Below are 26,308 nucleotides of genomic sequence, written 5' to 3'. Positions count from 1 at the left end.
TTTCAGCCCAGGAGCTCCATTTCAGAGAGGCTTCAACTTACCCAAGCTATCTTGCATAAGTGCTGATCTCAGCACTGCCTACATCTGGCCGCAGACCTTTGATCTAGACTCTGATTCATAGACTGACTTCCCAGTTTGGCCCCACAGTTGTCCTGTCACAATACTTGCCTGGTACAATTTAATGACCTGGACTCTGGGCTGACCACATTTGTTACTTAGCACCTGCCTTTGCTTCTCAGTTCAGAAGCAGTGAACAAGGGTGCTGATGAGGATGCCAGTTTCCTTGGGGTTAAGCTGGCCCTTGCTGAGGCCGGTCACATTTTACCCCGGACGCTATTCACAGAGCTAAGCTGAAAAAATTTAGGAAGCAGTCACACAACTATCAAACAGCCCTTACCACAGCTAAAACAATCTTGGGCCAAGACAAGCCCTGAGACAACACACTGTCAGGCTGATATGAAGCCATCAGCCTAAGAGACATAATGACAGAATTAGATGTACCAGGTTACATCTGTTGACAAAAATATTTGTACAGTGGTGAACTGTAGCAAAACAATCCCTTTTAGTCATGCTCAATCATGGTGGAATAGAAGGTGACATCTAGGTGATAAAGTCCACGTCCCTGTAAAAGTAAGAGAGCATTTAACAGATAACCTTAGGCCACATGCATTGGATGAAATATACTGAGGTATCACAAAGACAAGGAGATGTCAAATACCGGCCCTGAATGTAGCCAATTTTGGGATATTAGAGATATGCACATGGATGGCATCTAGAATTTCAAGCATTCACATAATACTTGTTAAATTTGTTGTATTCAGCAGTGGTGATATCAAGACTTCCTACTCACCTCTTAGGTAAACTAAATAATGATGAGGAAAGCACTTGTTAAGGGCTGAGAAGTATTTTCATCACTCTCAGTCTGTTTGCATCAACCCAGACTGTGTTGTATACCAGCAGTTGGTCTCCTTGGGGCACAGAACACATCCACCTTAGCTATGAAGTCCTGAAAGTCCACTGGAAAAGCTATGAAACACTTCTGAACTTGTCAGAATTGTATCTAGACCAAAAGTGGGAGATGGAAAAAAAAAATGGCGTCACACCAGGAAAGAAGCAGAAACTACAAAATCTGAAGCCCTTGGGAGGAAACAGCACATCCCATCCTACAGCAGAGTAACGCACCCTATTCTCTCCTATACAAATCACCCACCCTCAATAATCCCATACAACTCTAGCATGATATGTCCCAGGCACCTTCAAGCTTTCAAGCTCCCTCAGGAGTGCACCCATGTTCCTGCATCATGTGCAACTTCTGTCTGGGGCTGATCACTGCAAGAAAAGCAAGTCCAGCACAGGCAATCACCATCAGGGAGCAGGTATTATGTCTGTCTGCAACCTGCACAGCCTGTGGCAGAAACTTAGTGCTAGAGGTACTGCATGTCTTGAGGCAGCATAGCACTGTCCCACCGAGGGGAAAGGCAACAGATAGCTGCAGGCCACATCTGGTTCAACTACTCATCCCAAAGGCTGGAAATAAATTGAAGATGGAAATCTTGGGGCTCACAAAGCCCACCAGATCATGGGTAAAAGCTGCAACATCGTCACAAGTGCTGAGCTTTGTAAACAAGCCACCCATAAAAAAAGCAGAACTAAGATTCCTACTGTGTTGCTGATAAGACTCCTAATGTGAGATATGGATGTCTGATACCTTCAGTATGTTGCAGAGACATTATGAATGCAGCGGCAGTTTTGTGATTGAGACAGGCATATAGAACTGCTAGACTCCTGCAAGAAACAGCATCAGTTCAGAGTTAGATTTTACAAGGCTGACCATGCTATGGAAGCCATGAAGATGCATGAGTTGGAGCACAAGTTCATACTATGTCTTCTCCAGCCTACCAGCAGGCAGTTCAGTCAGGGCCAGTCTCATTCCCTCCTACCTCTGTCTCTGTGCTTCTTCTGTTGTGGCCTACCAGGCTACACAGCGTCATGTCTCTGCAGCTTACCTGTGTACAACACAGACTGAATCAAAAAAGGGTATGCTTCCCAGGCAGTCAGCTGGATGAATGATCCACCTTTCACCTTCCTTGGTGTTGGACCTGACACATGGGAAACAGTAGCAACAGGCAAGCAGTGGCAAGGAAGAAGAGCAGGACAGAAGTCCTGGTTAGACTGGATTAGATATAACATGAAAGTTGAGACTATTCAGCCAAGTCTATCTGTCCAAAGACCAGCTGCCACCATGTGGGAAAGTGAAGTCATCTAAGAAGCAAAGGCTGTCATAAACCTTGGAAGGCCTCATCAAGAATTAGTTAATTATAACAGTAGTTAGTTACTACAAAAATATCCAGATAATTCCAGATGATTTTCTAGGCTTCAAGTTCCATATGCTACAGCAAAAGTCTTGTTCCTGCCATGTGGCATGAGATGGCTGTGTGACAAAGCCATCTTGGCATTTTCAAGGATGATTTTGCAGCCAAGTTTATAATTCAATTAAGTACTAAATTAGCTGGAGGCATCTGAACAGAAAAGCACACACACACATTCATAACTCACACAGACACACAGACACTCCCTCAACACATACACCCAAATTTCCTGTGCATTGTGCAGGTACCTCTTCACAAAGAAAAAAAAAATGCAGCAGGAAGTTACCAGCTCCCTGATGTGTCTGAAGGAGCCCAGAATGTCTATGTTCTCAGAACATCTGCATGATGCTGCTGGGAGAGCTGCTGGGACTAGATGCCTTAAGCACTCTTTCTCAGAGGAATGACTCAGTTTGGGAGTAACAGGTTTTACATCTCTCATCTCCCCAATCTGAGACACTGGAGGATTTTAAGCTGGCCAGACAGCTGGGAAGGGTCAGACTCAATATACTGGAAAGGGCCAGTGAACAGTGCTGCTTTCCATTCCTCATGCCTGTGTGCCTCCTCAGGAATGCCTCAGTACAGGAAGAGCTCTCATTCAGTCTTTGCAGGGAGATGGGAGAAGGCTGTGGTAAAATTCCCAGAGTACTTAGGATGGCAGTGCTAGCTGTGGGAAACCTCATTGTAAAATGCTACATAGAAAAACTGCTGCTGGACACTTCCCAGCCCTTGGAGGAGCAGAAAGTCAGAGGAAAAAGGGAAATCTTTTTTACTTGGTGACCTTGACCAAGGTTTTTATCATGGCTCTGCTTCATTGTTTCTAGAACCATGCTCACAGAAACCTAAGCATATGGGTTCTATGAATCCATCTATGAATCAGATTTTTAAACCTGGCAAACTGTGTGTTGGAAGTAATCTGAGGTAATCTTGGCATTTGCATTGCCCCTGGAAGTAGAGGATTAGGAGGATTGCAGAGCAGACAAGGGAGTTTCATCAGGGTAGCCTGGCATCTGACCTGCAAATGCTGCCAGAACATGTTGACTCAGTCAACTACCGTGATTGAGAAAAGTCAAGCCATATGCTCCCAGCTGCTCTCCCTGCAGCACCCCTCAGATGTTTTAGGAATTCACAGAATTCACAGAATGTCTGGGTTGGAAGAGACCTTCAAGATCATCGAGTCCAACCCATGCCCTAGCATCTCAACTAGATCATGGCATTGAGTGCCATATCCAGTCTTTTTTTAAACACATCCAGGGATGGTGATTCCACCACCTCCCCAGGCAGCCCATTCCAGTACTTTATCACCCTTTCTGTAAAAAACTTTTTCCTAATATCCAACCTATATTTCCCTTGGCACAGCTTGAGACTGTGTCCTCTTGTTCTGTCAGTTGCTGCCTGGAGAAAGAGACCAATCCCCACCTGACTACAACCACCTTTCAGGGAGCTGGAGAGAGTGATGAGATCACCTCTGAGTCTCCTTTTCTCCAGGCTAAACAACCCCAGCTCCCTCAGTTGTTCCTCATAGGGCTTGTGTTCCAAGCCCTTCACCAGCCTTGTTGCCTCCTCTGAACGTGCTCAAGCACCTCAACGTCCTTCTTAAACTGAGGGGCCCAGAACTGGACACAGCACTCAAGGTGTGGCCTCACCAGTACCGAGTACAGGGGAAGAATGACCTCCCTGCTCCTGCTGGCCACACTATTCTTGATATAGGTCAGGATACCATTGGCCTTCTTGGCCACCAGGGCACACTGCTGGCTCATGTTCAGCCGACTATCTACCAGTACCCCCAGGTCCCTTTCCGCCTGGGCACTGTCCAGCCACACCGTCCCCAGCCTCTAACGTTGCAGGGGATTATTGTGGCCAAAATGCAGTACCCAGCACTTGGACTTATTGAACTTCATCCCATTGGACTCTGCCCATCCATCCAACTGATCCAGGTCTCTCTGCAGAGCCCTTCTTCCTTCTGGTAAATCGACACAAGCTCCCAGCTTAGTGTCATCTGCAAATTTACTAATGAAAGACTCAATTCCCTCATCCATGTCATCAATAAAAATATTGAACAGAATTGGTCCCAGCACAGACCCCTGAGGGACACCACTGGTGACTGGCTCCAGCTGGATGCAGCAGCGTTCACCAGCACTCTCCGGGCCCGGCCACCCAGCCAGTTCCCATCCCAGCAGAGAGTGCTCCTGTCCAAGCCGTGGCTGCCAGCTTTTCCAGGAGTGTGCTGCGGGAGACAGTGTCAAAGGCCTTGCTGAAGTCCAAATAGACAACATCCACAGCCCTTCCTGCATCCACCAGGCAGGTCACCTGGTCATAAAAGGAGATCAGGTTGGTCAAACACGACCTACCCCTCCTAAACCCGTGCTGGCTGGGTCTGATACCCTGGCCATCCTGTAAATTCTGTGTGATGACACCCAATATAAACTGCTCCATTACCTTACCATGTACTGAGGTCAGGCTAACTGGCCTATAGTTACCAGGGTCCTCCTTCCTACCCTTTTTGTAAATGGGCGTCCCATTGGCCAGCTTCCAGTCATCTGGAACCTCACCAATGAGCCAGGACTGTTGGTAAATGATGGAGAGTGGCTTCACAAGCTCATCTGCCAGCTGCCTCATCACCCTGGGCTGGATCCCATCTGGTCCCATAGATTTATGAATATCCAAGCATCCCAGCAGATCTCTGACTGCCTGCTCCTGGATAACAGGGGGACCATTCCGTTTGCTGACGCTATTAACCAACCCAAGAGGACAGCTGTCCTGAGGACAAGCCATCTTTCTGCTAAACACTGAGGCACAGAAGGCATTAAGTACTTCTGCCTTCTCCTTATCTGCAGATAGTGAGTTCCCTCCCTCATCCAATAAAGAACAAAGGTTGGTCTTACCCTTCTTTTTACCATTTATATATTTGTAAAAACATTTTTTATTATCCTGTATGGAAGCTGCCATCTTAAATTCAAGCTGAGCTTTAGCATCCCTAATTATTTTCCTACATGCTCTAGCAGCCCTCTTAAATACGTCCTGAGAAACCTGACCGTCCTTCCAGAGATGATACATCCTTTTTTTATTCCTAAGTTCCTCCAATACCTCCTTGCCCATCCAGGCTGGACATTTACCTTGTCAACTCATCTTTCAGCACTCAGGAATAGTCTGTTCCTGTGCCCTCAAAAATCTCTGTTTTGAAGTATGCCCACCCTTCCTGAACTCCCTTGTTTTTAAGGGCTGCTTCCCATGGGACTCTCTGAATAAGTCTCCTAAACAGGCCAAAGTCTGCCCCCCGGAAGTCCAATGCAACAGTCTTATTAATGCTCCTGCTGATATCACCAATTATTGAGAACTCTATTATTTCATGATCACTCTGCCCCAAGCGGCCTCCAACCACCACATCTCCCACCAGCCCTTCTCTATTAGTAAACAAGAAGTCTAACACAGTCCCTCCCCTGGTAGGCTCACCCACCAGTTGCAACAAAAAGTTGTCATCTATACATTCTAAAAATTCCCTGGACTGCTTCTTATCTGCTGTATTAAGTTCCCAGCAGATGTCTGCAGGTTGAAGTCACCATCAAGAACAAGGGCTGATGATCCTGAAATATAATCTAGTTGCTTATAAAATAAGTTGTCCACCTCTTCTTCCTGGTTGGGTGGATGGTAACAGACTCCTAGCAGGATGTCAGCCTTGTTGGCCTTCCCCTTAATTCTTACCCATAGGCATTCAACTTCATTAGTTTCAATACCTATGGTGTCAAAAGCCTCCCTAATATAAAGGGCCACCCCTCCTCCTCTTTTCCCTTTCCTGTCTCTTCTGAAGAGCTTGTAACCATCCAATGCAGTGCTCCAACTATGTGAGTCATCCCACCACATTTCAGTAATGGCAACTACATCATAGCTTCACTGCTGCACCGTGACCTCCAGCTCTTCTTGTTTGTTGCCCATGCTGCGTGCATTGGTATACATGCACCTCAGCTGGGCTACTGATTTTACCCCTAACTCAGGCTTACTGCCCTTGGGCCTGCTTCCAGACTGCCCAGATGCATCCCCTTCCCCCTTCAAACCTATAGGAACTCACCCCCTGGTTGGGGTGAGCCAGAAAGGTGGAAAAGTCTCTCCTCCAACCCGTGTCTCCAAAGAAAGACTCAGTAGTCTTCAGTCGTCCGGTCTCAAGGTAGTTTATTGTTATGTTATCTAAAAGATTTCTCCCTGAGCAGCTGCGGTCCGTTCAGCAGTCAGGCAAGGGCACACTCTGAAACCCAGGGGGCTGGTGCCCTCTTTTATATCAAACATTACGTATTAGATGTTTACAGTTTTTCCCCAATGCCCATCACCTATATTGAACAGTGACTTTCTACTCTAAACCAATCTGTGAGTGCCAACATCACCAAGAACATGGAGGTTAGGAAGAAGAAGGAAAGAGGACAGGGCACACCCAAGTCCCTCCATCTTAGAACTTCTGACCCCCATGTACAAAACTCAGACCCCTCTGTACAAGGCCTAAAACCCCCCTGTACAGCACTCAAAATTTCTTCCTTTCACTTTGTGACTACTTCTACTGTAATATCTAAACTTTAGTGATTTCTTGTTCTTCCTGTAAAGTTGGTAAATTGTTCCATGGATCAGGTTCAAAGCCACAGGTGTCTGTGGCTGCATTCCAGGGTCTCAAATGCTTTTGACCTGGACCCGGAACATCCAAGAGTGTCCAAGGGACATTCTGGGTTCCGACACAAACCTAGTTTAAAGCCCTGTCAATGAGGTCTGCCAGTTCATGAGCTAAAAACCTTCTGCCCCTAGCAGAGAGATGTATCCCATTTGGTTCCAGCAGGGCAGGTGCCGTAAAAGTTGCCCCATGATCAAAGAATCTGAAATTTTGCCGACGACACAAACCCTTAAGCCACTTGTTAATGATGTGAGTTCTCCTATTTCTTCCATCATTTTTCTCTGCCACCAAAGGGACTGAGCAGAACACGACCTGTGCCCCTGTCCTATCAACTACTTGACCCACTGCCCTAAAGTCCCTTTTTATTGCCTTAACACTCCTCTTTTCGATCTCATCACTGCCAGCTTGAAGTATCAGCAGTGGGTAATAATCAGAGGGCTGAATCAGCCCAGGAAGTCCCTCAGTGATATCCCGTACCCGGGCCCCAGGGAGCCAGCAGACCTCTCTGTAGGATGGGTCTGGGCGACATACAGGGCCCTCTGTTTCTCTCAGAAGGGAGTCACCCACTACGACTACCCTTTTCTTCTTGATGTTAGAGGTGGTGATCCTTCTTACAAATGAATTATAATTGGGAGGTTCACTGGGCAGATAATTTCCCTCTAAATCCTCTAAATCTAAGTCATCTAAATCATCTGGCTGGCTCTTTAGATCCAGAGCCTCATACTTATTCTGAAGTGGCACCTGGCTAGGGGATGGGGGACAGGAGGAATTTTTATTACTACCTCCCCGAACAGGGACCCATTTCCACTCCCCTTCATCTTCCATGTGCTCAACCATTGTCTGAGAGAGGAAGGCGTATGAGTCCTCCGACTCCTGGTGTGTCTCCCTTAAAGTTGAGAGGGCTGAGCTCCACCAATCTATTTCCCTTTCACTTTCCCTGATACTCCTCAATCTTTTAATTTCCTCCCTAATCTCTGCCACCAGTGAAAAGAGGTCATTCACCTGTTCACACTGCAGGCAAGCCTCCTCCACAACACCCCCTGAAACAACTGATAAGGCCAAACACTCCGGAACAGAGGTGTATTGGGCTCCTTCACAGGGTGCAGATAATTCTGATGGACTTTCTTTCTCTGACAAGAGGCACCAGAGCAGCTGTGGTGAGCAGAAAAGATTTCCTGCAGGCAATTGCAGTTCTTCAGAAGTACCTTAAAAAATCTTGTTAGCTGCTTTGTTAGACATGGAAGAGAAACCTGTGGGTGATGGAGCCTTTAGCAGGGGTTTTACTTCTCTTCTGTCACTCAAGTTCAGGCCTGGTGTGGCCAGTATGCTACATGTAGCACTCGCCCATGCCTTGGGATAAGTTGTAGAAAACAAGGGGGATGTTCTATTTATCCCCTACCCCAATCTCTAAGAAGGATCTTCCTGGAAATGCTCTGGAGTTCATGTTCTTGTCAGACTCCCAGGGAAGAGAGTTTCTTGGAGCTCTGAGAGAGACTTCTCTAAAATGTCAACACAGCACTATTTTACATCCATGGCTTTGTGGTGTTTCAAGACGTTCTACAACATGGCTGAGGACAGCTGTGGCAAGCACATTTCTCTCTCTCTCAGGATTTTTATAAAGGTGCACAGAGAGAAGTGAAAGAGAAAACAATTTCTATTTCTGCTCCTTGTTTTTCTCTTGTGGAATGTTTTTGGAGAACTGTTTACCTAGAGCGAATGCCTGGTTGGATCACGGTGGATTGTTTGGGCCTGATGGCCAATCGGATCCACCTGTGTCTGGGCTCTGGAGAACAGGGTCACGAGTTGGGAGTTAGATATGATAAAGAGAGTAGCATGTAGTTTTTAGTATCCTCTTTTATATAGTATATTAATGTATCATAGCATAATTATAATAAAGAAATCATTCAGCCTTCTGAAATAAGTCAGATGTCATCATTCTTCCCATTGGGTTCACCGACATCTACAACAGACAGCCGAAGTTTCCTGGCCAAAAACTGCATAGCATTGGTTTGACACCCTGTCTTCCAGACTGGACTTTGAAGTCAGCCAAACTGAATGCAACAGTTCTGTTTTAGCAGTCTCTGAGGAAAAGTCAGCTTGGTTTCCAAGGGTCAAGCCTTCCTGATGTCAAAAGGAATGGTCTGTGGTAGTATGTATGGGCTTCAGGGGACTTCTCCCTTGAAAACAACTTTTTGCTGAAACTTTTGTCCATGTCTTTGATTGGGGATGGAGCTGTTGGTTCTTCTGCAAGGAATGGTTTCCACGCCCATCGCAGCTAGGTGCTCAAACTGCTGGCATCTTGTGCTGGCCCCACAATGAACCTTCCCCACTTACAGATACAGAGGTGCAGGGTTGGTGTTAATAAACAAAAAAATCACAGTATGGTGTTTGGTTGTCAAGTGGGTGCAAGGATCTCCTCTCATGGATCACCCTTTCAAACTGTCAAAATGCCATCAGCCCTCACTGAAGCCCAGACGACAGCACCAACCCACAGGCAGCTGTTGTCCCAGCTCAGAGTGCAGCTAGCGGCATAGAACTAGATTCCCTGCCTGGAAGGCTTGACAAGATTCCTGAAGGTAAACGAGAATGATCCTGAAGACAAGGGTCACACCTTATGGAAAATGAACTCCTCAGGTGTACTAGGTAACAAACAAGCATTTAGAGACTCAAGCTGCAGGCTGCGTGTGATAAAGCACATGTGAAGCTCTTCAGAGACTCACAGAATCATAGAATATTAAGGGTTGGAAGGGACCTTCACTATTATCTAGTCCAAACATCCCCCTGCCACGGGCAGGGACACATCCCACTAGACCGGGTTGCTCAAGACCTTGTCCAGCCTGGCTTTGAACCGTGCCAGGGGGCATCCACAACCTCCATGGGCAACCTGTTCCAACATCTCACCACCTCCACAGTAAAGAATTTCTTCACAATAACTACCCTACACTTCTCCTCTTTAAATTTGTATCCGTTATTCTCTGGGACTGAACAGCCACTACTTTCTTAGCCTGTCTTTGCAGGGGAAGTTCTTCGGTCCCCTCGTAAACTTCACGGCCCTTTTCTGGGCTTGCTCCAACAAGTCCACGTCCTTCCTGTAGTGGATCCCAGACCGGATGCAGCACTCCACGTGGGGTCTCTCCAGAGGGGAGCAAAAGGGCAGGATCCCCCCGCTCGCTCTGCTGCCCACGCTGCTTTGGAGGCAGCCCAGGACGCGGCTGGCTTTCTGGGCTGAGAGCGCACTCTCCTCTTTGACACACCGAGGCCAGCTGGTGTACACGTAGCCAGCGGACACGGCTCCCACCCTGCCCCTACGCTTTTCCGGGGAAGGAGGGCAGTTCCGCTCCTCTCACCGCGGCCTTCCTGGGCCTGGCGCGAGGAGCGCGGGCGTGGCGGTGCGCACCGCCCCCGTGTGGGGCAAGGGTGAACCGCAGCCGCCGCCGCCCGCCCCGCGGCCCCGCCGGCGGGAGAGTCCCGGCAACCGGCGCCGCCGGGACAGCGGCCGCAGCGCCGCGACTCGGGAGCAGCGCGGCGGGCAGGAGGCTCCCGCGGGCCGCGGGGCTCCGCGGGGCGGGGGCCTCGGGGCCCCTGGGCGTGCCCTGGCGCGTCGGCAGCGGGTGGCGGTGGGGCCCCGCTCCCCGGCCCCGCGGCCCTCGCGGCGCCATGGGACCGCTGCTGTGGCTGCTGCTGGTGCCGCTGGGCGCGGGCTCCGCGGCGTACGAGGTGTACGTGGATGCCCGGCGAGCCGAGCGGCCCCTGCGGCACTTTTGGAGGAGCACCGGCTTCTGGTAAGCGCGCGCCGCCCGGCTCCGGGCCCCGAGCCGCTGGGCAGAGGCTCTTCTGCCCTCGCCTCGGCCGCATCCCGCCCTCTCGATCGCCAGGGCGAGCGGACGCTGCATTCCAGGAAGAGCCGAGGCTCTCCTGGGCTTGTTGCTGTGGGATCAGAGGGCCTTTGCTGCCCCTTGTTGCTTAGCCTGGTGCTGGACCGGGTCCACAGCGTAGGGCGGGATGTGGGATGTGGCCAGTTAATGTGAACTGGCCAAAAAATAGGCCTTGTCTCCCCTTCTCTTGCTTCCTTGCTCCCTCGAACATGTAAAGTCCTTCTTCTTACCCAGCGCAGTATATATGTTGATACTCAGAACTCATTTCCCTTTACTTCTCGGTGTTTCCATTGCCAAGGCCCCTACAGGGCCCCAGGAAAAAAACTTCTGAGAGTTCTAGTACTGCCAAACAAAAGACTGATAGTTCTAGGAGTTTGTTCTTCTTGACAGACGTTTTCCAGATGCACCACCAGATGCAGCCAGTGGGTCGAGTTGACCCAAGCTGGGAAGGCGGTGACCATGCAGAAATTCCTGTATTCTGGTTGTGCTTTGCTTCTCGGAGAAAGCCTGGTCTTGCTCAGATAACTGGGATTGGAACTGCCTTTAAGTTTTGTGAGACTACTAAAAAAGCTTCTAGCAGGCGTGAAAGCAAGAGATGGTATATTGCACTGCCATGCTTGTATTTTACACTAAAGTGATTATGATCTACTTCCTTTAAGCACACAGTGGGTTAAGTAACACTTATGTGGAAAAGAGTTGCAATAGTGATGGAATGAGCACGTGCTTTGGAAAAAGGACTTTGTGCACATTTTTTTATAATGCATAAAGATCCCCTAAGAAAAAACTTACAAGATTTTTCTTTAGGTTTCCAAGGGGGGAGGAACAGAACAGACCTAAAATACATTCTGATGAAGAGAAACGTTTGGGCTTTCAGGATTTTTTTCTTCTTTCGTTGTTTCTTTTTTTTTGTTTGTTTGGTTTTTGTTTTGCTTTGTTTTAAATTTTTCTTGTAATATTAGGAATCATTAATGAAAATCTGCCTTAAAAATAGTATGTTTAGCCCATTTAAACTTCAGCCTATGAAACACTCATGGTTTTAATCGTGCAAAAAACTTTGGAAAGCTGCAAACATGAAACATGCGTGAAGGAAAGACAGAATAGCAGTAGCAGAGGCAGAGAATATCCATGGGTCAGCAGTTACTTTTTTATAACACCTGGCCAACACTAGTATTTCTGAAAATCCCTTGAAAGGTCATGCAGTGGCACAACTGAGTTCCAGCTGCTGAAGCTTCTTTTCTGGGCAAGTGCCCAGCTGTGTATCAGCAGCTGAGAAAACCTGGGAGCAAGGCTTGAAGTTCTTTTGGATGGGCACTTTGCACTCAGAACAGAAAAGGACAGATACTGATAGCACCACTAATGAAACCCAACATTCTGTCAGTTTTCTTTTGTATCCCATCACAGTTTCTGCAAGATTTCTCTCTAACAGGGTGTGAATTTCAGAATGTTTATTCATCATGGATGAAGCAAAAATAATTGTCTTTGCTACTATTTAATGGAAACCAGTTTGAATTTCAGAGTAATAGTAAAGCACTCCATCAGAATCTGATTGTTAACATTGTCCTTATTCACTGGAATAATAAAAAAGACCCAGATGGCTCATACATTTTTAGTAAGAGTGGCGATGGTAATTTATCAGTATCACTTGTGTGACTTGAAGCTATCTTATGGAGATAGTTTTTAAGTGCCTTGTATGCCGGTGAAACTGCAGAGAGGGGCTCACATGTACTGGCTGATTTGTAATAAGCGTTATAAATGGATGTGGTTTGTGTAAAGACTTGAACTTTCAGGTAAGGATGCAGGAGATGTGTTAATAGATCAGCAGTATCTCTGTGGTGTCAAGTTCTTATCCAGGTGGGGTCAGGTGTTTCTTCCTTTGTACACAGATGGTTATACAGTAGGAGATTCATTCGGTAGTGCCCTTGGTGGCGGGATGATTATATGGATGGGTACAGAGTAAGCAAGGATGACATAAATGACTCTTCCCAGCAGAGTTACAGTCAGCACAAGTCTGGTCAATATCATAGGAGACAGACTACAACAGGCAAGGTATAGACTACAACAGTTTTTGACTTAAACAGTTTGTATATAGCGTGTAGTTAGAGCACAGGTCATCTCTTGCTGCAGTGTGAAGACACATGGATGTATTTTACCAAGCCTTTACCAGTGGCCTTTACCAGTTACTCCATTTTGCTTTCATCTCATGTTAGACAGTGCTTCTCATGCCATGTAGGAACATACAGGTGGTATAGGGATGTAGCATAGGAATTTTTGCATGCCCACTGGAGCTATTATTTAATATTTCAATGTATTTCTTTTCTGTCCATCTTTTCCTGAAGCCCTCCTTTACCTCACAACCGTGCTGACCTGTTTGACCTGAGCAAAGACCAAGAGCTAAATCTTGCCTACATTTCTTCAGTTCCACATGGCGGCATTGAACAAGTTCGGATTCACTGGTTGCTGGAATTAGTTGCTCTCAGGTAAGCAAACACCTCAAGTCAAAGTCTAGGAAAATGTGACACATTAAAGGGTTCAACAGGTGCTCACTTTGATGTTAGCTGAATTGCAAGCTGGGCATATCTTTGCTTCTGTGGAAGTCAGCTAAGTTTCAACAGATGGGAATAATTCTGGAATTTTAAGAGATGAAGAAAGACACAGTTTCTACTGAGAAGCTGAGGGATTAGAAAGGTAGCTTACTTTTTAGTCCTTTAATGTAGGAGTTACAGCAAAAAAATCCAACAAAGGTTGATACAGGCCTAACTTACTGAGAGGTCCAAATGAAAGCTGCCATAATCCTTCTGCCCATTTTAGAAGTTACTTTTTGCCTCCTGAAGGCACCTGTGCACTGCATTAATTGACAGGAAGTGAGAATTAAAACAGGCTGGATTTCGGTAATACCAGTTAATACCCTGTTCCAAAAGGTTTTATATACAAAATGGCATTTTTAGTTTTAGGGAAATATATGTCAGACTTTAGGAGAGCACTTGGAATTCATTGCCTTTCAAGTCCCTTTTAACTCAGCTTGAACAGACTCATACCAAGATGCCCAATGGGAGCAGCCAAATAGCCAGATGCCTAGAGCAGGAGCAATTGGTCTATGAAGAAGGAAAAACCATAAAAACCCCATGAAAAATTGTAATAGCTCTTAAAAGTTCTGCCTGGCTCAGACTCTTTCTGAGCTGAGCACATTTACAGTCCACATCATTGTTGCATCTACTGTCCCAGACACAGAAGAATTTACCACTATGGGGAAGCAACAGGGAAGGAGAGCTCAGACTCTGAAAATGGTGTGTGAGCAGAGGAGTAGAGAGTTTCAGAGTCTGCATTAGGAGCCGGATTTTTCTTCTTTGATACTAAGGTGTGCTTGTGTATGTCAGTTTTTTAGGAAGGTGGTCCTAAGTCCTGCACACGGGTAAGTATTGCATCAGTACCCCGTGGTGGCCTCTGTTAGTTTATCCGTGAACATAGCAGGTAACAGAGCTTCTCGCTCTCTTGTTTCCCTTGTGAAGTTTCTACTAAACACCCTTTCCTGTGTGTGTCTCCCTCTCTTACTGGACTATGGAATATGTACTCTTGGAGTGAACCAGTGCCTAGGACAACCACCACTGCTCACCACTTCCGGAGTTCCTGTCTTAGAGAGTTCTCCTGGGAGGTGGGTTGGGTCTTTCAGGTTTCTGTAACCAATTCAATTAGGAAAAATCAATGAGTAGCTTTGGAAATAAAGTAGCCACATCTACACTTGGAGCCCAGAATCCCTTCTGGCAGCCTGTGTTAGCTGTGCCATTGTGTTGAATTGGGCTTTGCACATGACTGAGGGAGAGGAATGCATCTGTCATGCATTCTGCTCAGCCTTTGTGGAGACTGAGCCACTGAGCCTTTTTAAAAAAGTAGGATACAATCCTTGATACCATTAAAATTCTAGGACCATGGAAACATAGCAATTAATCAATAAGTTCCCAAAAAAGCTGTAGTGTCTCAAAGGTAGGGTTCTACCCTACCAGCTTCAATCTTTAGCCCACCTTTGACATATAGAAATTAGAAACTGCTACTGTTTAGAACCAAGATAAAACTTCTCATCTTGCAAAAAAATGTGCATTTGTCATGGACAAGAAGACATGTAAGTTGTGAGAGGACAATCAGTGGACTAAATGTCAGCAATTTTTGAAGGGGAAGGTGCATGGAGCCTGCAGACAAACATTGGGACTGAAAAAAACAACAGGAGCAGGAATGCAATTCTGAACAGAGAAGTTTAGTGCTGATGCTTAATTTTGTGCATGTGTAAATCTCTTCCTGAACCAGTGATTTCCAGAAGGATGTAAAGAGGCTTTGAGTGCAACCATATGAATGCAGAACTGTATTATGTCGTGGTGTTGATGAGTAGAGAGCACTCCTTGGAATGTAGAGATAGGCACTTGACTGAAGAAGAGCACTTAGAAAAAACAGAGGACCTCTGTGGAAGTCTAGCAGATAAAGGCTTTGCTTTTCTTCACAGCTGCCACCATCTGTAAAAAAGATGCCATAAATGTTTCTGCCAAGAAATAGATGTGCTCAAATAAAAGACTGCCACCTTCCCCTTCTCACTTCTGTAATGGTCTTTCTCATTATGTTTTTTAATCCCCCAATACCAAGTTCATCCCTTTATTTTAACTTTTTCTAGTACAGCAACGCCCTCTCTTCATCTTTGTCTTTATTTGGAGTCAGCCCATTATTTCGCCACTTGTGAAAGGATACCACAAGGCATACTGTTTTCAGATAACTCCTAGTTTTATTTTCCAACCAGCAGCACACGTTTGTCTCTTGGTCTTGGTCTTGTGACACAGGAATATTCATGATTGTGGGGAAATCCAGGATGTCTTTCATGGACTGGACAGTTCCTAGGTTGTTGGTTACCAGTGCCAGTAAATATAGCTATTTTGACACCTAGACCACACATTCTAGCCATACTTCACTAGTCAACAAGACAGGACACTTTGAGCTGAAGACTCAGGCTCTTTGCCCAGTTCCAAGGGACACACGCAGTCCGCAATAAGAATCCTTTCCCATTTTTATGTAGCAGTACTAAGATCTGTTGGATACATGATACATGGTAAATCACAAGGTATCACAATGAAAAAAAAATATAGTCAACCTACATGAAGCATATAACATTTCTTTTAAGGCATATAATATTTTTTATTTCAATATTAGTTTTAACCTAGTTGGAATTACCAGCCTATCCCCAGCTCCTCTCCAAGACATGATAGCTAATTTCTGGTAAATTAGGAGAGAAGAGAATCAGTAGGTTTTGTTAATTTTCAATCTTCATATCTTTAATCATAATAGAACTCAGTATAGCAAATAGAGATGTTCCAGAAAAAGGCTTGATTTTTTTAGTTACCTTTTACATACTCCTTAGAAATAGTTCACAGTCTGCCAGCATCCCTACATCAAACCATTGAAGCTGTTTCCATGTTGTGTTTGACAATGTCCAACACAGTTGATTTTGAGCTCAGCTCTGCCAGTAAAACCAAAACAGGAAATAGTTCTTACAGTTTCTTCTGACCAATAGTTTCTTTCTTCAAATATAAATTCTAAAGATTACCAGTTTACCTTCTCTCTTATGTGTAGTCAAGTTTCTTTACTTAGGTATCCAACTTAAAGTAAATATGGTGAATATATTTATTCACCATATATATTACTTTCTTATCCTCTTCATTATTGTCCAGAGACTCTTGCACAGATACACCTTCCACTGGAAATTCTCTCTTTTTTTTTCTTTTTTTTCCTTATTTTTTTCTTTTTTTTAGTTTTAAAATGAGGCTACTCTAGAGTTAAGGGTATCTTTGCATTTTTTTCTTTGTGTTTTATGTTGGTAGCTGGATCCATGAAGCTAAAAAAAGTGTAGATTGGTAGGATGTTTTATTTGACTTCCAATGACAGCTTGTTTTGGCACAGTGTCCTAAGAGCGTCTATATTGATACTGTCTGGTAGTAACTCTTATAAACCCATTTGCTTTGATAGGCCCAAATAGGAGGTATTCCTGATCAAAGAATGGTTACAAACAAAGCAGGTACCAAGCAGTTTTTGTCCTTGGGCACTGCTCACTTCCTTTTAGAACAGAAAGAAGCTAATCCTGCCAAGTCAGCAATTTAAATAAAAATGTGTATTGTTTTATGACAGGAAAATACTGCTAATGGTCAGTCCTTTAATCTCGTGTCAGATGTTTCTGTCAGGTTTTGCTGCTTTAGGAGTAATAACAGCGTGAAGCTGATAGGCTTCCTTTGTAATTAGTACGTGAAAACGCCAGCTTTAATAACCTAATACTGTACTAGTCATAGTCCCTGTGAAGATGTTTTTGGTCTTTTGGAAGTGCACTGCTTTTCCTCTAAGAAAATACTTGTTTCTGAGAGCCAGACAGGTTCTGGGGCACCTAGAGAACCTCAGTTTGACTGTTCTTTCATTCAGTGACCTAAAAAGTTGAAATGAGTAAGTCATACAATGTTTTGACTTGACTTTAAATGGGACGGCAAAGAAATGGCTTCTGCATATATGGAACCTATTTCTACAGCATGTTAGTTTTGAGAGGCACAGCTGTGATAGAATTTCCTTCCATGCCTGGTGGTGTGTGAACCTGACATGAAAAAGGAGAGAGAGTGAGCACAACTGTCTTTTGTGCAGGTAATTATAAACTTGAGTATGAAACAGAATATTCTGCCCATGCCATGGGCCAGAACACTGCATACTGTGTTACAATCAAAACCCAAGTCTGTTCTTATTTGAAAAGATACAACATACATATACGACAATACAACTGATGATATAAAGCATAATGAACAGCAGTTAATGCAAATTATTATAGAAATTAAGCAGCCCAGAAAACATGGTCTAGTAGACCTCAAATCAAAAATTAATATGATAGGAAAAAAACACCACGCAAACAAAACCCCCACAACATCTGTAGTATGTACAAACAGTGGTGAAAGTTTTTCAGCATAGAGGGATACACAAGTTACAAAGCATTGCTCCGTTTACTTGACCCATTATGTTACTTGTAATACTTTATTAGCATTGCATCAGAGAAGACCAGCCAGGCAGTTCTGACTGATCCATCAATCCCCTTCAAAAAAACTCACAGATTTATCTTCCCACCCTACCCTTATTTTCTCCTGTTTTTCTTTGAATCCAGGCAGGTATTTGTAGGAAGATAGTGATATGCTGCATCACAGCTCTGAGGTTTTATGTTTGATGGTCCTATGTATCTCTGAATTAGAGTTGCATCTGCCCACCAGAGGCAACTTATTTTACAGGATGGTACAACTAGTTGGGTAGCTGCCAGTTAAAGCCATTCATTTTTCTTGATCCTGTCTGTCCTTTTACTAGTTTCAAATTTGCGCATCAGAGTCATATTTCTTCCAGGGGTATCACAGTCTTCCGTAACTAATTACGACAGATTTAATCCAATAGAACGGATGACTCCTGTAACTCCAAAGCCAGCAATTTTTGGAAATGGTAATTTTGAGAGGAACCTGTGATGGATCACAGTTTATTCTCCTGTGGCAGATTATGCTATTAAGCTTGTGGGATCAAGGAGGAGAGATATTCTACATTCCACAATATTTTATACATTTTATTTTTATGCAAACAGTGGGGACTTGTTTAGGAATCCACCTAAAATGACTGGAAAGGGTAGGGCCTTGCAAGCCACAGTTTAAACAATTATGTATCCAGAATGCCATATTGATTGCATTTTCATGGAAGTGGCTTAGCCTTCTTAACACAAACCAGCCGTTAAATCACTGGGACAGCAACATTGGGCAGGCCTTCCACCGCTACAGTCCCCTGACATCCATGTTGGGTCACAGTCATGGTAGGATGGACAAGACTGCCTTCGCCTGTATTTTAAAGTGTAGGTGGTGGTCTGACTTTTCCATGCTTGCCCTGGACTGCCTCCCCAGTGGCTGCCCTGTGTAGCATATGACATAAAGTGTAACTCTTTGGGGGGAGTGGCTTTACACAGCCAACGGTGTGTCTTGTTTACTTGTTACAAACTACCCCTGTCTATCTGTCACTTTGTAGTAAATCATGAAGGAACACGTAGGGTTAAACTGAGCAGTCTGCTGGAAGCTTTTGGTCTTTTGCAAACAGCACAGCATTATGTATACTGTAGAATAGCATTTCCTGCATACATCCAAAATCCTTTCCGAAGTAACCCCCTCTTTTCAGAGAGTCTATCACTGAGGGATTGCAGCAAGCCAGGAGAACAGAAATGTTTAAATTCTTGTAGTCTTTCAGGATTTCCTTCAAAGTACTAACTCCAGTGGTATCCAAAAATGAGATGGAAGAGCAATCGACAACAAGGGCTTGGAAATCAATTTGCTTAGGAACTAGTTGCAAAGTGGTTTCTCCAATGCCCAGTCCATTAGCTGTTCTGTGACTTCCCTTTTTCAGATGCTGCTTTTCCTTCTTCTCATATTTCTTCCTCCTAGCAGCTTCTAGGTTAGGATCTAAATCGGTCAATCTGTACAGAGACTTTAAGAAATAGTTTCTATTTGCATAGTAAAGTGGGGCCTCAAAACGAAATATTTTGACCTTTGGAACAGTAGAGAGATTTTCATATTCTGAGTCATCCTCATAAAAGCTTGTGTCTTGAATCTGACCAAGCAGGGCTGTCCGTGGCCGCTGGGTCCGAAGAATGATGCATAACATGGAGAAAACAATGCCAACCAAGAGCCCTATTTCTGTGCTGATCAAGGCAGAGGCAGACATGGTAACTACCCAAACAAGTGTGTCCACCTTATTCACATGGTAGCGTGCTGGCACATCTCGGAACTTCCTCAGGGCTCCTCGAAGGCTCACAATGATAATACAAGCCAGGACACACTTCTGCAAGGAGTAGAAGAGAGGTGCCAGGAAGAGCAGCACCAGCAAAACGACCATTGCACTAATTACTCCAGAGATTTGAGTCTGGCAGCCTGTAGATGTTTTGACAAGTGTTTTTGCCAGAGCTGCACTGGTTGCAAAAGAGTGGAAGAAAGAAGGAATGATGTTGCAGAACCCCACAGCAAACATTTCCTGATTGGCTCGGATGGTGTAAGCATATTTCTTTGCAAACATTTCAGAAAGGGATACAGTGAAGACAAAACTGACTATGGCAAGAGGCAAAGCATCTAGAGCAACTCGGAGCATTAAGTTGAACTCTGGTACCTTTGGAGGGATAAATCCTGTTGGAATTGCTCCAGAAACACTAGATGCATACATTTCATTTAACTTACCATAGTGTGACACCAGTGTTGCCACAACAATAACTACCAGCTCTGTGGGAAGAGGAAATTTCAGTTTATGCTTATACCGATCTCCGAGTTCCTTAGCAGCGACCAGCACCACGATACAAATGGCACTTGTGATGACATCACACAGGTTAGCCTGAGAAATGTTCCGGAAAATGTTAATCCAGGTAATAACCAGCATCCCATGGCCTTGGCTACGTGGAATTTTTATTCCAATAAGATACTTCACTTGAGCTGTTAAAATGGTTAAGGAAGCACCAGTTGCAAAGCCATCTAGTACGGACTCAGATAGGTACATAGATACGAAACCCAGATGAAACATCCCCATTAGAACCTGAGGAAACAGAAGAAGGAAAAAACCAAACAAACCATGAGCTGTAACCATTGCTGCAAATAATTAGGTACAGATCAGGGAGAACTAGCTGGAGGCCAATAGTATTTGACTATTTCATTATTGAAACAGGAATTGTCCTTTTTTATTTCCAGTCTGCTTTCAAAATATGATTCCTTTTACTGTTGTGGAATGCTGCAAACCCAAGAGGTGAATGAGGAGTTTAAGATAGGGTGGTCTAACATTTGTCTGAAGTAACTCCACTGAAGTGGCTTGCCTGATTTTTATTCCCCATGCACAAGAATAGTGGGTCCAAAATACTTCTGTTATACCAAAGTCAATTTTCCTTTTTTTCTGTCTTAAACCAAATAAAGTTAAAATGTATGGCTTTTTCCTTGTAAACAAAACTTGAATGACAACAAATAAGATTCCTACTTTAGCTTTTGCATTAAGCATCTTTTAATTTTAGCCCTCTGGACAGAGGGGAAAATGGAACGCAGGTGGCCTTTGTGGCATACCTAAGATCAGAAGTGTCAGAACAGCTCACAAACGCCATGATTCTGTCCATAACTAGTTGATTCTCCTTCCTTAGATGGTTTTGGAAAATATAGAGAGTTATTTCTTTATTCTTAAGTACACAGCTACCTAGGAATTTCCTGTATCTGTGCTGGGCCCTCATTGTCCCATGAAAGCAACAAGGCCAAGAAGCAGAAGAGTATCAAAACAATGTTGATGGTCTTTCATAAGACTCTTGTTATACCTGTGTTTGCTAGAAACTAAGAAAACTGCCTGCCTCATGCTGTCTCTGAGTTGCCTACTGTTAGGCTTCCTGGAGAAAACAGCCCAACGTACATTCAAATGAATTAAAATTCAAATGATGTATCTCATTGAAACACAGTCAAGTCAATGCTTTGGTCATGCAAAAAACTTTAGGAACTTTATACCTTGCCTCTGGTTATCAGCAACCACTTACCTGATACACTCCAGCCATGAATGTCAAGGCTGTAGCAATGCCAATAGCATAACACTCTTTCCCACACTCGGCATTTATCCCTGCAATGGTCAGGTTGAAGGCAGTTGTGTTGGACAGATTGTCATTCTGCAGAGAGCCATCACCTGAGGCTGGTGGGGCATCATCATTCAAGTCAAACCCAGCCAAGAGAAGTTCTCGGTCCACAACTTGTCCCACCATTAAGCTTATCAAGCTGAAAATGCCAACTGAGACGTGACGGGATGTGCCCATTAAGAAATAGATGATGTTGGCAAAGAAGGATGTGTAAAGGCTATAAATGGGCTTCAGACCTGCCAGCAGTGAGTATGCAATTGCTTGAGGCACCAAAATGATCCCAATCACTAACCCAGACATAACATCCCCCCAAATGTAGTCTTTGCATCGGTACTTGGGAAGCCATTGTAAAACGGGAAAGAAGTCCATAAGAAAGTTCTTCAGCTTCTGTGGTGTGCAGGAGCAGCTCTTTCTCATTTTAGCTACCATGATTTCTTTCCTGTTAATCTTGACATGAGTCTTTCTTTCCATGAGAAGGCAGGATGAGATGTTGTTTTCCATTCTGTTAGCCTCAAGTGGTCTTTCCATTTTCCCGGTGTTTACTTCATTTAATGTGTTCCTGCAAAGTGAAGAAAAACTCTGTCAGGTTGCAATTCATGAAGGTTTTTTTAACAGTCACTTAACATAAAAAGTTTGTCCCCTGATTTTGCTTTTAAGGAAGTATCATCCCAACAAGAACACTCTCACAGGGCTCCAGTGATACATAAGGCTAAGAAATAAATCTGCCCTTTCTTGCACACATTAAGGAGTACTTTCAATTGAATCCAGTTTGTTCTAATAAAGAAAAATGGGGTTAAATTAGCCATTTTTTGGTATGACAAAGATTTCCATCATCTATTTTAAATGTTCTATAATAAAGATCTTTGTGACCAGAAGTAGGACTTAATGGTGTGAAATAAACATGCACTAGTGAAGTAAGTTGTAGTGTTTCTGTATAGTGAGTACATCTTGTAATCATTGATTAGTAACTCTCATGGGGTATAATGATCTGTCACTGCAGTTGTCATCAATGCAGAGGAGAAAAATGTTTCTGATAGGACCTGTAAAGCAGAGTTTTCTGTAGAGCAACAGTTTAGTCTTACACAAAAGATATATACATAAACAATTTATAGACTCTTTGTAGCTGCTACATAACATTAACTTGTTGAACTGTAGATTGTTTCCAGTGTGCAGCTTCTGGTCATAAATGCCTAGTCACAGATACCGCCACAATGGCAACGTACAGACCAAGCACCATGACGTTACCACAATGGAAGAGTGCTACATGTTATTATTTTCAGATTTAAACCCCTAGTTACCCAACTATTTTCCGCCAGTAATGAGATACAACAAATAATTATGTGTACAGCAGAACAAACACAGCAGTGTTTCCTATGGTTCTCCTGATTGTTTTCTAGGATGTGATGCCTGGGATGATTTGTATTCCCCTGATGGGGGTGCTTTTAATGTCTCTTGCCTCAATGGACACAACTGTTTTCACCAAACTCGACTTCAGCATTTTTACTCAATTGTAAAATTAAATTGAAATTAGCTTAGCGCATTCATAAGTAATTTTGAGGTAGGTGGGAACATGACTAAGAAGCAAAACATGTAAGTGTCCTAACTTATATAGCTAAAAAAATAAAATAAGAACACACAAGTGTTAAACGGGCTATGCCAAGTGGCAAATCTTTTCTGGTTAGCAGTAGAGGGAAAGAAGAGACTTCTGTGTGAGGATGCACATATAAGAGTAGTGGGAGATAAGGAGTGACTTGTACTGATCTAGATGAAGATAGTAGGTGCTAATACAACAGTATGCAGAACTTTTAGGAAAACAGACATTCTCTAGGCTCCGCCTCTCTCAGTGTCATTAACAGCCAGGATCTCTGCATCAGAGCTGTTTGGTGCCAGGAGTGACATTGCCATAGTGTCAAAACTTAGTGTCTTCATTTACAAGTGAAAGCTATTTCTTTCCTCTTTCAGTGTTTAGAGACAGACTCTGTACCCATCAGTTTCATAAAACTTGCAGTAGACTTACTGGCACAGTATTCTGTTGGTAAATTTTAATGGTTTTAACAGTTAATACACAGTTTAGCTGCTACTGACAGGATTCCCTGTAAATTTCATGGGATTTTTTTGTTGTTAAGAAGAACATTTTGATTTGTTAATGTTAGGTAACAGCCTGTTAAGGTGTTGAATTCCGAATTTAGAAAAAGTGTTAATGAGTCCAACTGGAAACATAATTGAAAAGCAAAAAAACAGATTATCAATAGCCTGTAAGCTTTTGTCCTGGAGCAGTCCAAATAGAGAGTGGCTTATTAGAAAGTCTTTTGTCTATCCTGCTTAGAAATAGTTTTCAATATTTTAATAATTATGTTTTGCCTCCAGATTGAAAACAATAATAAGATTATTATATATCTGTAACTAGAGCAGAACTTATAAACAAGTTCCCAGGTATTATGATACAGCATACATATAAGTGATACAGCATGATTTCTAAGGCTATGCAAAGTTTAACCACAATTCAAAACAGGATGTTCAGGTGTTACAGGTAATTTATAACTTGGTAAAAGACAGAGTAGAGAGTCTTGCTAGAAATGTGTGTTCTGATTGTCCAAGTTGAAAATAACCTACATAGTAGTCTAAATATATGTTTAAAAATTAGTGGAGTTTTATCCATCCCAATTATATAAACCCATTTTTAGCTCCCATTGTATACATTTCTTTGTGTTTGTAAGTAAGGTTTATTTCCATCATAATATATATATATTTATATATATAATTATATATATATATAATTACAATTTAATATAATAATTTATAAAGATCCATGTCCATTTTTTATCAATGCTAAGTTTATTTTAGACCCTAATGTACTGCACAGTTATGCTAGCCAAGATCTGCTTGGACAGGAAAATAGGTTGGATCTAGTCTTTATTAGAATGCAAAGGTGACAGAAAAGATAAATGAAGTTGCAACACCAGGTGAAGTACTTAAGAGCATATGAATAAAGTTTACCAAATACAGAATGCTAGCAAGTGTAATAAAGACACTCATTTTTAAAAGGCAAAATCCCAGTACTTCCTGTCTTACCTAAATTAGTTTGAAGAATGAGACACTTGTGCATCAGGACAGCAAGTCCTTATTTAAATGCCACTCACTTCTTACAGCCAAATGAATTCAGCCAGCCAGGAAATAAGTATTGTGCCCTTGCTCAACATACTTAAAAGCTAGTGGGCAGTTCAATATCCAGTGAGTGCTTTTTATGGGTGTTATGGTTTGACGCTGGCGTAGTGCCAGCGCCTTTATGAAAATACACCTTCTAAATAAATGCTGTGAGATGCGATCAGGAACAGAGCAGAGCAGGCTTAAGCTTAAAACAAAAGGGGAAAAAAAAAACTTTATTAAGCTACTACTACTATAATGAAAGACACACAGAATTTAGAATGAAAACTCTCCAAAACACCCCTCCTCCCCCCACCCAATTTCTACTAAAATACAGTGAGACAGCACCCGTGATTCCTGATTAAGTTGCTGCCTTTCAGATAATTAATACTTAGTCTGTTAAGGGACAGAAGAGTCTCTCTTGCACTATAGACTTTTTAGGAAACACAGTTGCCACCTCCTGTGTTTCCATGTCACACATGGCAACCGCCTGGAGAAAATCTGCCATGGTGACACTCTCCTTTCCATGTCACAGTGCTCTCACCACTGTGCATGGACAGACTGCTCATAGGGCTCCTTTAAGGATGCTTTGCCAAGGACTAAAAGTAACAACAGTTCAGCTTTTCATTTTGGGACCACAGTCCTTCCTATTTTCTTCCTCCACTGGGGCTGAGGGTCTCTTCTTCTTCCTGAAGACAGAAGGCATCACTACACTCTCCTCAAGTCTTCTTTGTTCACTCTACTCTTGTGTTGGTAGTTGCTGAAGCAGGTCTCTTGGCTCACTATTGCATACCCCTAAAAATGCAGTCTCTCTTGCAGGAGTAATTGGTTTAGTCTATGGCTATTTAGAAAAGTCCAGCCACAAGACACTCCATCATTTCCTCCAACTTAAAAAATTTCTTCTTCTAACATCTCAGGTCCCAGACTATCTTTCTTCTACTTTAAATTGAGGAGGACTAATATTTTACAAAGCTTTCATTTCCCAGGAAAGGGTTAAAAGTCTCAGACTCCCTGGACGGCTGAAATCTCTGCCCAGAACTCCAACTCTCACGGCTGGGCATCTCCCCACCCCACCCCCCCCCCCCCCGCCCCCTCCTCCCCGCTTCTCCTCCTCTGCCAGCAAATTCCAGGTGCAGTCAGGCTCTCTGTCTCTTTCCCTCTGGGGGTGGGAACAAAGGCATCTCTGTTTCTCTCCACCCTTCCATCCGCAGGGGGCCCGCCCGGTTCCAGTCCTTCAGCCCCTGGCCCACCTCTACCAGTCCACATGGCTTCCCCTCTCCCACCCAGCCCGTGGCTGGGCAGGGGAGCTCTGCACTGCACTCTGACCGGAACCAAAGGGAGAGTTCCCCTGGGAGTTCTTGCTTTTAACCCCCTGTGTTCTCAGAGGTGTGTCCATGCCCTCGGTGGTCACTCTAGGTATCAATATCTAAACTTGACTACTGATTGGTTTGACTACAACTTTTTGAGAAACTTCACTTCTGTGTCAAACCACGACAATAGGCTGCATAAAAAAGATTGCATCAGCTTCTGTACACTAGGCTCATATATTTAATTGCATAGTTGCTGTCTGCCTCTCTCTAATCTCATACAATTTACCTGGAAGTAATTTGGT

General features: G+C 43.8%; 2 protein-coding genes across 8 annotated transcripts in view; one reads left to right on the top strand and one right to left on the bottom strand.

Moving 5' to 3' along the window:
• The first annotated feature begins 10,543 nt into the window (after positions 1–10,543).
• The window catches only part of IDUA (alpha-L-iduronidase), a 46,594-nt gene continuing 30,829 nt past the window's right edge, over positions 10,544–26,308 (top strand). The window contains exons 1-2 of the mRNA XM_068176069.1: positions 10,544–10,799; positions 13,229–13,369. Coding sequence (XP_068032170.1) covers positions 10,675–10,799; positions 13,229–13,369 — 266 coding nt within the window. The 5' untranslated portion in view covers positions 10,544–10,674. The remainder of the gene's footprint in view (positions 10,800–13,228; positions 13,370–26,308) is intronic.
• Positions 17,382–26,308, bottom strand: part of SLC26A1 (solute carrier family 26 member 1) — a 36,885-nt gene continuing 27,958 nt past the window's right edge. For 6 of the 7 annotated variants that reach the window (XM_068176062.1, XM_068176063.1, XM_068176067.1 and 3 more), the window contains 2 exons: positions 21,460–22,111; positions 17,382–20,489 (listed from right to left, as the gene is read on the bottom strand). In XM_068176062.1, coding sequence (XP_068032163.1) covers positions 18,969–20,489; positions 21,460–22,111 — 2,173 coding nt within the window. In that variant the 3' untranslated portion in view covers positions 17,382–18,968. Of the gene's footprint in view, positions 20,490–21,459; positions 22,112–24,624; positions 24,761–26,308 lie in introns of those variants that run through there. The other variant, XM_068176068.1, reaches the window with a different exon arrangement.

This window comes from Anomalospiza imberbis, chromosome Z (genome assembly GCF_031753505.1).
Source record: "Anomalospiza imberbis isolate Cuckoo-Finch-1a 21T00152 chromosome Z, ASM3175350v1, whole genome shotgun sequence".
Classification (NCBI taxonomy): Eukaryota; Metazoa; Chordata; class Aves; order Passeriformes; family Viduidae; genus Anomalospiza; species Anomalospiza imberbis.
The sequence above is the reverse complement of the archived record's forward strand: the minus strand, read 5'-3'. Positions and strand labels throughout refer to the sequence as shown.